Source organism: Filicampus tigris, chromosome 19, assembly GCF_054856515.1.
Source record: "Filicampus tigris isolate MCC_2025a chromosome 19, RoL_Ftig_1.0, whole genome shotgun sequence".
Lineage (NCBI taxonomy): Eukaryota > Metazoa > Chordata > Actinopteri > Syngnathiformes > Syngnathidae > Filicampus > Filicampus tigris.
Window position 1 is genome coordinate 4,448,257 of NC_141235.1, and position 12,840 is coordinate 4,461,096.

Here is a 12,840-nt window from a genome sequence, read left to right on the forward strand (position 1 = left end):
CGAGAACGAGACCTATGGTTAAAAAAAAATTACTAGGTTTAAAATCAATTAAAAAAAAATCAATGTGACAAATGGGAATAAATTGTCATTCCAAAATGGTATTTTAAGTAGTAAAATACAGTTGCTGTAATTATCTTAAGCATACATTTTAAAATAAATGATAGAAAATAGTTTGAAATACAAAATTTTAAAATTAATGATAGAAAATAATTTAAAATACAATATTTTTTAAAAGCTCTGCATAAATTAATTGTTGACGTATGTTTCCTGACCACAGTGCAGTAGCACTCTATGGTCAAGAGAGGGCAGTCGAGTATTGTAAGACTTGTATTACTGCGTACGTTAATGTGACATCACAATTACCGGTACCTAGGTAACTTTTAACTTACTGTCACAGTAAAAATACAATTTTGCTTTCTAAATATTGTGTTTTTTTCTGCGTGTCCAATTCCGCTTATGACTATGTCTACGTCACGATCATAACTAGATGAACAAAGGTACATTATTTGTAATTTTTTTTTTTTTTTTTTACTAATAGTGAAATTCCCTCAGCAAACCTGATGCTTTCTCGCAGCACACTGGTTGGGAATCACTGCTGTAGTGGATACTAGAGATACATATATTTTAATGAACTTTTAATCTGTATCTCATTAACTGAGCACTCAGCAAAAACAACATTTATTAAAGCCAGAGGGTCGTTTTGTGACAAATCCCTGATGATCAAGAGCCACACAGTCATTTCTACATATTTACAAAAAAAAACAATCATTCTCATCATGTATTGCTTTGTGACAGTAGAGACCTGCACATGATTCTGTGCCTTCCCAAAGTGGAAGTCCGTTTCACCCTTGAAATGTTTTCAGCCAGTGTCAGTCTTTTCCTCTGTATGTGATGTTTGTAAAGGTGGACGTGGCCCCTTTATAGAGTGGATTGTGTCCCTGTAAATGAAATACACACACATACACACGTCTATTAATTTACAGTATATTCTTCTGATTTCGTAGCGTTTCTCTTGTACTGTTTCCAGGAGCCGATTACCAGGAAAAGAGCACTTAAGGTCGGATAATTTAAAGCCAAGCCTTCCGCTGGCTGCCTTTTGTAGTGCTGCGGCTAACAGCAGGCCATGCAAATAATAAAAAGACACCAAGATGCAGCATGTGTGTGAGGCCCTGGCCCCCATAAGCTCCCTTTACACCACGGTGAAAAGACGACTTTTTTTTGCTGTTGCTTTTTACCTGTGACTGACTTGCTAAATGAAGACCCACCATGTGCTCATTAAATGCTTCCATGAGCCAAAAATGTCCACCCTGTCAGCAAGCTCACATATATTGAATGGGGAAGTCTCAAAGTAGGAAATGATGCATAATAAAGAGTTGTTGATGTGTAATATGACTAATTTAACCCTTTCTACAGTTAATAAACAACACGTACAATTCAGGACACTCCACCCACCGTGTCCCACTTGGCCCGTGCGCGCTCTTCCTCGAATTTGGCAAACTCTCGTCTGTCGTGAATGGTGATCAGCAGCTTCCAGATGAGCAGGGCCGCCAAGCCCAAGAACAAGATGGCCCCCGCCACCGACAGCAGCACCACCAAAACGTCCGGACCCTTGGGACAGTCTGAGGTGGGGGGGTTGGAGAAGGAAAGGGCTTCTTATAATGAACAGATGGACCAGGCCAATCGTAGGTGAAATGAAAATGTAGAAAAAATAAATAAAAAAAATAAAAAAGTTACACTGAGATTGTAAATAATAAACTTTTTTTTTCTGCCAATATTGCAACTTATTAGTGCATGAAGTGCAGGGTGCCCCCCGGGAGAGGCCACCTTTTACAAGTGACATCAAAGCTCCACTTCCTCCTCTTGCTTGCGCTTTTATTTTTGCTCTTTCCTGTCTTCCCATTGAGCCTTCTAACGCGTGCAGATCACATCTTTATCCAAATCTTGTAACGTTTTAGAGTGTTTATGTAACTTCAACTGTATTTCTCACTTTGGTGTCTATTGTGTTCTCGCTTTTGCTTACCTAGCTGTCTTAATGCTGAGTCAGCGGGTCCCAGAGGGGCTGGGCCGGGATGTTTTACGGCCCACTTTGCCTCGGTGGGGCGCAAACGTGTTCAAGGTAAACTTAAGTGTAGTTCCCTGCTTCAAATGTGCAGTCTAAATTAGACGCATGCCTTCATTAGAGGCAAGAGACCCCGGGACAGACTTTCTCTCCGGGCAATTGGGGCCCATTAAACAACCCCCCTTCCCCGCTCCACCACCACCCAACATGCAGATGACTTGAAAGAAGACAAAATGTATAGTGACCACGTTTATAGGACACTTCATTAGGTATACCGGCACAGATCCAATAGAAATGTTTGAAAATGTACGTGTATTTTTCATTGGACTGTTAATTTATAAGATGAATTAATAAAAATGCGTAAATGCATCTGATCTCCAAACAGCTTTTGTTTTTTTAGATGTTGTTGTTTTGAAATAATTTTTAAAGAAATGCTAACCTGCGTTGCTCAATATTTTTTTTCTATACTTTCTGTCTCAGAGCAACTGAATACACTCTAGAAACAGTTGGGTTCAAAATAACACAATTTGGGGTAAAAAATGAAGCGATACACAAATTGGATCAATTTGACCCCCTTTCTTGCATTGTTTTGTTATAAAACAGCCCATTTTTTGGGGGGTTGTTTTGTGCAAAACTACCCATTTTTTGGGACAGAAAGTTGGGTCAAATTGACCCAAGTTGTGGATCGGTCCATTTTTTACCCCAAATTGTGTTATTTTGAACCCAACTGTTTCTAGAGTGTATTCAGTTGCTCTGAGACAGAAAGTATAGAAAAAAAATATTGAGCAACGCAGGTTAGCATTTTGCATTAGCAAATTGTATGTGAACTAAAGCTAAGCTAGGTAAGATAGCTAAACTAACATAACAAAAAATTGTTCATTTTGTGCATGAAATGATTCATGTTCATTTTTAAAATTGTATTATTTCGAACTCACTTAATGCCAATGAATGAGCCAATTACTTGATTTAAAAAAAAAAAAAAGCAAACGAAGGGCTAGGTTACCTGGCTCCTTGACGACAAACAAGATGGACTTGCCGCTGGCATCCTCGTAGTATTGGAAACGTTGCACGCAGTCATCCTCATCCTTGTACGTGCAGTTCACCGCGTTTGTATCATGAAGCACTGGCCGCAAAGTCAAAACGTCGCTTATTAGACTTTGCCGCAAATGTGAGGCCTTATGCTTATTGTTAGCTTCAACATTTTTTTTTTCCGACGACATTCCCTCCACATTGATGACGTCTTGGGTCCCGAAAGCCCACAAACAGCGAGGGTTCCTCACCTAATTCCTCCTTGAGCACGATCTCGTCCTTGCAGATGCGAGCGCAGGTGTTGTCCTCAAACAGCTTGCCTCTCTTGAAATGTTTACACTCCACACATTCCCTGCCATTAAAACACACGCAAACACACACAATGAGTAAATTCCCGGTCGGATCCCAAAGTGGATCTGGTGAATGTTCCTGTGTACTTTTTCATGGTGCACGCGTCAGGGCAGGTGGGGCATTTGTCGCAAGTGGCCCCGTAGGCGCCGGGCTGGGTGCACTCGCAGGCGCCGCATGCGCACTGGCCGCGCCCGCTGCACAGCAAGCCCAGGTGCGACATGCAGGTGTCGGTTCGTGTGGAGCAGTTGCAGTTCTCCCCCTGCCAGTCGGGGGCGCACTGGCAAAAGCCGCAGTTGCAAACGCCGTGGCCTGGGGAAGGAGAGGGAACATTAGGAGTGGGGTCGTGGACCGGTGGTTCTTGAAGGGCTCCCTCTAGTGATAGGAAAAAAGAAATGCAGCCTAAGTACAGTTCCGTTATATTCAACTTTTTATGCGTCCGTCGACAAAACAAAAGTGTGAAACTAAACAACCCTGTGAATCTTTAGTTATCTGCCTTTTTACGAGACTGTGTCGGTGGGAAAGAGAACATCTAGAAAAACATCATCTGTGGCTCTGGTCATCTTTTTTTTTTTGCCATGTTTTTCCCATCTGTCTAAACTTAGACAATAGAGTGAAAGTACACAAAGCAGTCAGCATAACCCCATCAAATAATGATCTGTATTAATCACCACTCCGCCACAGAACCAACCTTTGTAAAGATGCTTGCTCTTCGTCAGACTTTTAAGGCAGCGACATTTGCACAAAATCTCCCGTTCTGCCCGCATTTTTTTCAGCCCAACCATTGCTTTATTTTTAGCGTCATGACACCATGCCGGGCACATGAGTAAGCGCAAAGGTATTTTCATGTTAATCTGTCCACTTGGGGGAATACGTTGCGCGCGTGTCGGCTCTGGGGAGCGAGGCAAAACATACCATTGAGATGTTAAGATGTAATGAGGTACGCAACCGGAAAGGAGACGACGACGACGCCGGCGCTTTATTGTGGTTCATGTTAGCATTACTGCTAAAATAAAAAAATAAATAAAAAACATCCCTGAGAAGTTTTAAATCACAGCCAAAATGGATGTACGGAGCATGAAGTTAAGCCGCCTATTTCTGATTCGACGCCCTAAGATGCTGCCCAAATATTTTTGCTCCTTTTATGGCGCAATGTTAGCGGAGGAGTAGCTCGGGTCACTGACGGCTAGCCGGCTTGATGGTGAACATCTGCCAGAGAAAGCAGGGTGGTAAAAACCGTGCCTTTTGTAGCTGTTCCACTCTATTGTCAGTTTCTCGCATTGGAATGTTGTTAGAACGAGGAAAATGACACACAGCATCTTGCCACAGACCATCTATTGTAACACCGACCTTACACCCCAAAAAATCCCCGGTTAACTTACTCATGCATGAGGCCTGACGTCATATTTTTCACTGAATGACGCTCCGCATTTCTGTGCATGTTGCCTTCAAAATGTTTCAAAACCCCTGCTGTGTGCGCGAATCCGGCACGTGTTGATTGTGAATGGAGCCCATGTCCCGGGCTTAGGAGAGAAGTGTTTTTAGTTGTAATTCTAACCAGATGAGGTGCATGGCAAGTCCGTATGCGGTAATGACGGCTGCCGACTCACACTTGCGGATGCATGTGTGTGTGCACGCTGTCTTCATTCAGTGTTAACCCTTGGTGGAAATTCCAAATGACTTTTTTTTTTTTTTTTTTTCCTCAATGGAGAGGGATTTCAATCAAATACTCATGCGTATATTTCACCCTTACAGCTGTTTTTTAAACAAACTCGTTGGCATCTTGGCCAATGACTCAGTTCATCAAAGACTCTAAATTGCCCATTGGTCTAGTCCGGTCGGCCAAAGTCAGCTGGGGCTATGGAGGACAAAAAGCACATACCAGAGCAGAGTTCTCCCTTGTAGCGAAGGCAGTTGAAGTCATCGCACTCGCATAGCTTCCCCCACACTTTGCCAAAGTCGCTGCTGTGGCACACGCACTGGCCGCACACGCAGTCGCCGCGCCCGCTGCAGACGCCCGACACGCCCGACTCCGTGCAGCGGTCCTGCTCGGCCGGCCCGTAGTCGCCCTCGGCGCATTCGCAGTGCGGGCCCAGGCGCCCCGGGTGGCACATGCAGATGCCGCACTGGAAGGTGCCGTTGCCGTGGTGACACTTGGGGCTGCTTGGCTGAGCCTTGTTCTGGCACTTGCAGTCGCATTCGATGGTGACGGTGATGGACAGCGAGTCCTTGAAGCCAACCGGCTTGATGACGAAAGTCTTCTTCTTCTTCTGTTTGGGGCAGGCTCGCGCTCGGGCCTCCACGCTGAAAGACACCTAGCGCAAAATCAGAAAAAACGTCAACTTTTTTTGCATATAAAATTGGCAGGCAGCTGATTTGGACGCCTCTGGCTCGAAAACCGCTGACATCATGAAAATATTATTCAAAGTGGAAGTCAACCCAAACATATTTTTTTCAAGAATATGTTCCCAGCAGGCCCGCTATTTGAAACACGGCATTCTGATTCATGTTGCGTTTGTGGTGTATAAGTGAAGCAGCAAAATGCACTGGTTTTTAGCCCTCTCTGGCGGCGGCCATTTTGTCTTCTGTCGACTGAAAATGACATCACAACTGCTCACGACGACCAATCGCGGCTGACCTGTTTTCTGAATCTGAGCCGTGATTGGTCGTTGTGAGCAGTTGTGATGTCATTTTCAGTCGACAGAAGTGACAAAATGGCCGCCCCCAGAGATGGCTAAAAACCAGTGCATTTTGCTGCTTCACTTATATTCCACAAACGCAAAATGAATCAGAATGCCGTGTTTCAACTAGCGGGCCTGCTGGGAACATATTCTTGAAAGAAATATGTTTGGTCAGCCGCTATTGGTTGTTGTGAGCAGTTGTGATGTCATTTTCAGTCGACAGAAGTGACAAAATGGCCGCCCCCGGAGATGGCTAAAAACGAGTGGATTTTTTAACCGGAATTGTGGCACAGTAAAACCCCGCCGCAAATCGCGCAAGTCGGCCCCTCGAGAATTATAATTGCCTGTAGATGCCATAGGATGGCAGCAAAGCACATAACGCATGGCAAACAAATACACTTATTTCAGAAAAAAAGTTAAAGACCAACAAAACACATGGAAACAGGAAAAAAAAAACTACTTTAGTAAAAAGTACGACAGCATCAGAACGCTATCAATTTTGCCTCAATTAAAACCCCGAAGATGTTTTATCTTGAGTTTTTTCGTATGCATGAAATAAAATAGCATTTAAAGGCCTCATGTAACATCAACTGCAATGGGCTACGTTGTAAAGACATAACACGAAGAATGCCTCCAGATGCATGTGAGTAATCATTCATTTGGCATTACATCGAACTGTGGTACAGGCAGAAAAAGGCAACGACGGCGTGTGGAGGGACGACCTTATAAGGAGAAAATGAGGCCCTGAGAAATTCATGTGTGCAGGCCAAAAAATGTCACCTGGGGTGGTAAGAAGAAGAAGCCAAATTTAAAAAAGGATGGAAAGACAAAAACAGGAAGACACAAAAGGCAGACCACAAATAGATACAAGGAAGGTTGGAAATGAAAAAAAAAAAAAAAAAAAAAAAGGGGAACTCATGAAGTTCTATTAGCATTTTAACCTTCGGTAGACAATCGCTCATTCCTTACTACCTCATCACTATATAGACATTTTACATCACGGACTAGACACGGTTCCCTCATTGGTCAAATGGAAAATACTTTTTGAACGCTACCCGGGTGCGCTGCTAGTTAGGCCATTGCTGTCGCATGAATACAACGTAAAGGATCATCGTCAGCTGGTGTTCCTTCCATCATAAATACTCCACAAATGAATAATACAAACACTACAAAGGGCAGCGATTTTCAAAGTGCGGTACGCATATCACTAGGCTCCCTCTAGTGGTACTCGAAAGAATCCCCTGCCTATGCACAGTTCAGTTGTATTTCGCTTTGTATTATCATGCATTTAATCTTTGATGCCCGTTTGTTTTAGGTCCTATTTACATTTAACTTTTACGTGCAATACATTTAAATTGAATTTTTTTTTTTTTACATACTGAAGCGCTATGCTCACACGATGCGTACTGTTACAGCGGCTTACAATACGCTACGGTATTTTTGTGCATGTCGTGACTGATAATAAGTATTATGTAGCTGGTACTCTGTAATATGAGCACCACTGATATAGGGGATAACCTCCACTGACGACACATTCGCACAGCACTATAAAATAGCAAACTCACAATAAGGGCACTATATAGTGGATAGGGAGTGAATCCAAAACATGTCTGTGGTCTGGAACGGAGCTTGATCCCTGTATGTTGACAGATGGTAGATGAATACGTTGCTGGAACTCATTTTTACTGCCGCCTTGGACTCACCGTGTCTCCTATCTTGAGTCCAGAGCAGGACTTGAGGCCTGGGATGACTTCTCCATTCAAACACGTGGCATTGAACGAGAGCGACAGTTCCTCCGGGACGCCCAGAACTTCCAGCTCCACCTTGGAGCGGATTTTCTGCAGCGAGAGTACAGCGGGGGACGGAGATGTTACACGCAAGAACGGACGAATGTTTTGACACACACAAGTCCCCGCCCGCCCCCTAAAAAAAAATCCCCACGGATGCTTCATAAGGATATTTCGGTGAAGGATTTGACCAAGACTGTGTTTATGAGTCACGCACGGTTGGTACAATATGTGTCAACAAACACAATACCAACCTCAAGCCACAAATGTGTTTCATGTGTGTGCAAGGAATACGTACGGCGTAGGCCTTCAAAATGAGCTGAATAACATTGCCAGAGTCGTTGGACAGTGTTCCCACCGTGGTGCCGGGAATCAGCTCGCTGTAGTTCTACACAAATAAATAATGCATTGTGTATGAAAAACGAAATGAAACATGAAATTGGGTATGGTATTATACCGCGCTCGACTACAATATATTATACAGTATTTTAATTGCATTATCGAGCAATTCCCACCGTGGCTATAAATTTCCAAGAATGTTCCCTTCATCCTGTCTAATTCCATTCACTTTTGTCTCTAACTGCAACTTGCTGAGTCAGGACCCTGTGCATGGGTGATAAATTTGAGAATTTCCATTCCTCCGCACTGGCGTTCAAAAAAAAAAAAAAAAAAAATGTCTTTTAAAAGCCAGTGAGGTTTGGAAGGGTTGAGGAACGCGCTGCATGTTCGGGATTAAGTAATACCAGACCGGTCAGAGCAGCAATTCTTCTCAGTTTGCGTTCGTGTGGAGGACTGCTGGTCTTGATTTCGCTTTTCACAATACAATCACAAAGGTGTGTTGAAAATAACCAGCAATTACAAATCTTTCAGATTTGAACGCTGAGAGATGTGAAAAGCCAAAGTGACAAAGGACAAATTGAATTGGAGGACGTCAATGCTATCCAACTGGCCGCTTGGTTGGGTCAGAACCTTATTGCTTTTCCATCCACAATTTTGCCGTAACATTGCTAAATATTTTGCCAGCGCTACATTTTTGGCGCATTGCCACAGCACTCATAAATTGCTGACCTGGTACAAGGAAACCACAGGGTTGGTGACAGCAAAGATGAGGTTGATGTTGTTCTCCGACATCTTCTCCGTGATGAGAGCGAGGGATGGGTAATCCTGTTGGAAGGATATGGCAACCGTGTATTTAGCCGCGTACGCGCACTCTTACCTAAATGCGAGTTGACAAACACACACCGCACGCTAACCATGACGGTAGACATGCTGTAGAGGTTGGCCGAGTTGAGGTGACAGCGTCCGTCGTTGGGCCGCACGATGCCGGCCAGGCGGCCGTCCAGCGCCACGTGCGTCTTGGCGTCGGAGGTGAAGATGAGGAGGTGGGACGCGCCGGGACGCCAGCCGATCCGCTCCTGGGTCACCGGCGAATCATAACATATGTCACGTGGATGACGTGTCGCAAATGGCGATCTTTGAATTTGCCCTAAAACGAGGTCGCGCACTTTGCAGACGGCCGCCTGGAGGATGGCGTCGAAGCCTCCCTCGGGCGCGTCCCGGTTCCTGGAGACCATCTGCTTCCTCACTTCTTCGGTGAAGCGGCTCACTTTATCCGTCAGCGACAGAACGTGCTTGTAGCCAAACTGGGGCCGGCAGGTGGTGTTGATGCTGTCCGTCAAGCAGAACTCACTTAACAGTTAACTGGACACTCTGCCTGTAGACTCGCGTTTGTCAATCGTCACTGAAGCAAGGCGGATCATTTACATTCACGTTTTTTTTCACGGTTCAGTATCAAACAAAAACGTGACAAAATGTATACTCGGTGAGGTGATTGCAGTTCACTCTTCATAAAAGCCCGGGCGAATAGGAAAATAGTCATTGTTTCAGAGTAATATTTTCTTGACTGAGAAAGAAATTCTTTATCTGCGGGGGAGGAGCTCATTTTAGCCTGGGTTGTTCACGGACGTTAAATGACCTAAAAGTGGAAGAGGATTCAATTGTTCCGTCTGCCACTATACGTCGCCGGAAAAGACAGAATAAAATAATAAATACATTATAGACTTTTTGCACCAATTTCAGTCAAATTTGATCATTTTCCGCTCTCGCAACACTAGCGGAATCACCACTTTACACGATCGCACCGCTCACCCGGCAGAAAATAATTCACCGAAAGCGTTTTGACTTTCTACCTGAGCTTTCAATGAGCCGCTTTAGGTGTCCTCGTGAAAATGACACCGTTGCTGTCAATAACAAAAAAAACCCACCCGTGCGCACCGGCTAAACACAAATGTTCACTATTTGTACCTGTAACAAGGGTTCTTGACGGCCTCCTTGGGGGAGATGTACATGTAAGGGGAGATGGGCTTGTCCACAAAGGCGCCAAAGCCCATGCGGAGGTTGCTGGTGGTGCGGTTCATGGCCTCGGCCAGGCCCTTGCCCAGCGTCCTCAGGCGGTAGAGGTCGTCGTTCATGGAGTAGGAGAGGTCCATGAGGTAGTACAGGTCCACGGGGTAGTCCTCCACCTGCCGCACCTTGACCGTAAAGCGCTTGGCGTCGTCTTAGAGGAAGTCAGACATAAAAACCCTCAATTTCCATTCCAAATAATCCACCAACTATAGTCAAAGCTGGTGAAAAATGTGTTTCTCTACAGCATCTCCACTGGCTCACCGGGTCTGAGGGTAATGTGGAGTTTCTGGGGCTTGATCTGAGTTACGTCCTGCGTGGCCCCAGCCGCCTTCTTGCTGAGGGGTCGGTCCTCTATCACCTGCATTCTGCTGTTTGGAGACTCCACGGCCGAGGGGGCGCAGCCTGCGGACACCAGGTTGGCTTTTCGGTCGCAGCGGGACGAGCTGGCTTCCCCGTGACCGAAATCCTGCGTCCAAGTTTAAAATGTGTCTTTTTTTTTTTTTTACATTTTTTTTTTTTTATAACATCAGTTAAATTGGGGAAATGGAATTCAGAGCCACCCACCTCTTGGACACACCATGCACAGCTGGGGTGCACAGCCAGACACTGCTTGCATGTGCTCGCACCCCTGGAGGTGCACACATTTGAACCTGGATCAGCAAAAAGTCATTAGAAACTCCAAACGGCAACGCTTTTCCAAAATCTGAATTGCAATGTTGTAAAAATGAGGGAATTCACTTTGATCTCAGTGCGCAAAATGAGTGGCAGATCCGTCACCAAGTGAAATCTTGCCAGTTATCTTAATGATCATTAAAGCAGGCTCCAAATTTCTCCGCGTTTTTGTTGTAAATCTGCAATTTGCTTGTACAGTATGCATATGTCAATGTTATGATGTAAGCATCCTTTGGAGGAAACACATTTCTAACTTGCATCTTGATCTTCAAAAAAGATAATTAGCTTAAAATTATATTTTAATCATTACGTGGGAAAAATATTACAAAAGAAAACTATTGTAATATCCTCCAGTAATTGGACAAGTGTTAAAATTTTGAATATGCAAGTTTTTAAATGAGCGCTCCATGATCAGATGATGACTCCCCATTCATAATAATCCCACAGACCAGGTTACATTAGTGTTATGTCATCACAATGTTGCTATATATTATCATAGTAAGTAGTTGAATATAAAACAGGTGACACTACTGTCAATTACATCTATTAACAACAAAAAAAAAGTAAATTACAAGATGTTGACAGGATGATGTTGACAGGCAAATATGAAATCATCACATTGCACAATCATAAACTGTGCCTCTTAACTGTTTCAAGTCAAGTCCAAACCTTACAAAATTGTACCCTACCATTAGCTGCAGTTATTCCCAAAATGATCCAAAGGCACATCCGAATCGCGTCCATCCTGCTGCCTGCATGCGTGCGCTCCGGGAAGACTCAGCCGAGTGCAAAGAATAATGACCAAAAAAAAAAAAAAAAATTCCACTCAAGTCCAAAAGTCTTGAAGCCGCCCCCAACTCTCACTATCAAGAACAGGGGGTGGGTATGAAACATCCCTCTTGAGTCCATGTGAGGTTTACTCAAGTGAACACTGCCCTTTAGTGGTTATTAAGTGCAAATAGAACAACGGTGACATTTGATTTTCATTTTAAAATATAAACACCAACATTTTCGTCCTTTCCCGTGCCCTCGTTAATAGTTATCACAGGAAAAAGATAATCATACAATTTTACACGCCAGTGTTGCGTGGAACTCAGATGACTACTACCGTTTGACTATTGTACGCGGACTTATTTATTGAACATACATATTTGACAAGATCGATATCATACCTCTGGTCAGTAAGCCCGATTTCCTGTTGACGTTTCTAAGGATCCAAATCTCCAATCACACGCAATTTCCCGCACACTCGCCTGCCTGTCTGTCTAAATTCTAAGTCTGCCTAAGTTTACTTCTCCATCGCTACGAATTGTTAAAATGTACTTAAAACTGTTAGTCGTGTAAACTATCAAAATATTTACTCTCACGAGCTGCATTCGCAAAGGCGAAGCACGCCCCGCCGCATGGGATTGTGGAACAGAGGATACCAACAATTTCTTTCGAGGTTACAATACAGTTCAGCGTCTTCAGGCGCTACGCTGTCGCCATCTCCTGGTCACTAGGAGAAATGTTTTCGGTGACAACTTTCGGGAATGTAAAACAGATATACGAGCCGTATTTCGATTTGTCACGTGCTGTATTCTATTGTCGTTTTATAATTAAAAATGTGAAAATAAAACAGTTTTTATACCTTTCGTCCCAGACAACAAAATAGAAAATTAAGCTGTATTTCAATGTTGGTGTATATATTTTGAAATGAAAATCAAATAACGAGTCGTTTTTCCATTTTTCCTTTCTGCTTCCAAACACAATATCCAATGACCAAAAGAGACACGGACCACAGACCGTGCTAGACATTACAGCACTTTATTGTGACGCCGGAAGTTGTTGTTTTACGGAAGCGCGGTGTTTTCTCCAG

At 43.8% G+C, this 12,840-nt stretch overlaps 1 protein-coding gene across 2 annotated transcripts; it reads right to left on the minus strand.

Annotated features, from left to right (window-relative positions):
• Window positions 1–662: 662 nt before the first annotated feature.
• itgb3b (integrin beta 3b) lies at window positions 663–12,432 on the minus strand. Of its 2 annotated transcripts, XM_086016299.1 has the most exons (16): window positions 12,155–12,432; window positions 11,672–11,845; window positions 10,875–10,960; window positions 10,572–10,776; window positions 10,209–10,461; window positions 9,410–9,572; window positions 9,158–9,319; window positions 8,973–9,068; window positions 8,203–8,292; window positions 7,821–7,955; window positions 5,319–5,751; window positions 3,526–3,748; window positions 3,340–3,440; window positions 3,063–3,182; window positions 1,453–1,619; window positions 663–938 (listed from the first exon to the last, which is right to left on the minus strand). In XM_086016299.1, the coding sequence occupies exons 2-16, from the start codon at window positions 11,724–11,726 to the stop codon at window positions 870–872; spliced, it is 2,358 nt and encodes a 785-aa protein (XP_085872425.1). In that variant the 5' UTR covers window positions 11,727–11,845; window positions 12,155–12,432; the 3' UTR covers window positions 663–869. The 2 variants fall into 2 exon arrangements, with proteins under 2 accessions (XP_085872425.1, XP_085872426.1); XM_086016300.1 differs by lacking the exon at window positions 11,672–11,845.
• Window positions 12,433–12,840: the final 408 nt, after the last annotated feature.

What these genes read in the sequence shown, in the direction of transcription:
- itgb3b (XM_086016299.1), bottom strand. Translation starts at nt 11,726, where the DNA reads ATGGACGCGATTCGGATGTGCCTTTGGATCATTTTGGGAATAACTGCA. An exon ending in ACAGCATGTCTACCGTCATG is followed by an intron (nt 9,069 to 9,157) that starts GTTAGCGTGCGG and finishes TCCTTCCAACAG; the next exon opens with GATTACCCATCCCTCGCTCT. An exon ending in CACGGGCCAAGTGGGACACG is followed by an intron (nt 939 to 1,452) that starts GTGGGTGGAGTG and finishes TTTCATTTACAG; the next exon opens with GGACACAATCCACTCTATAA.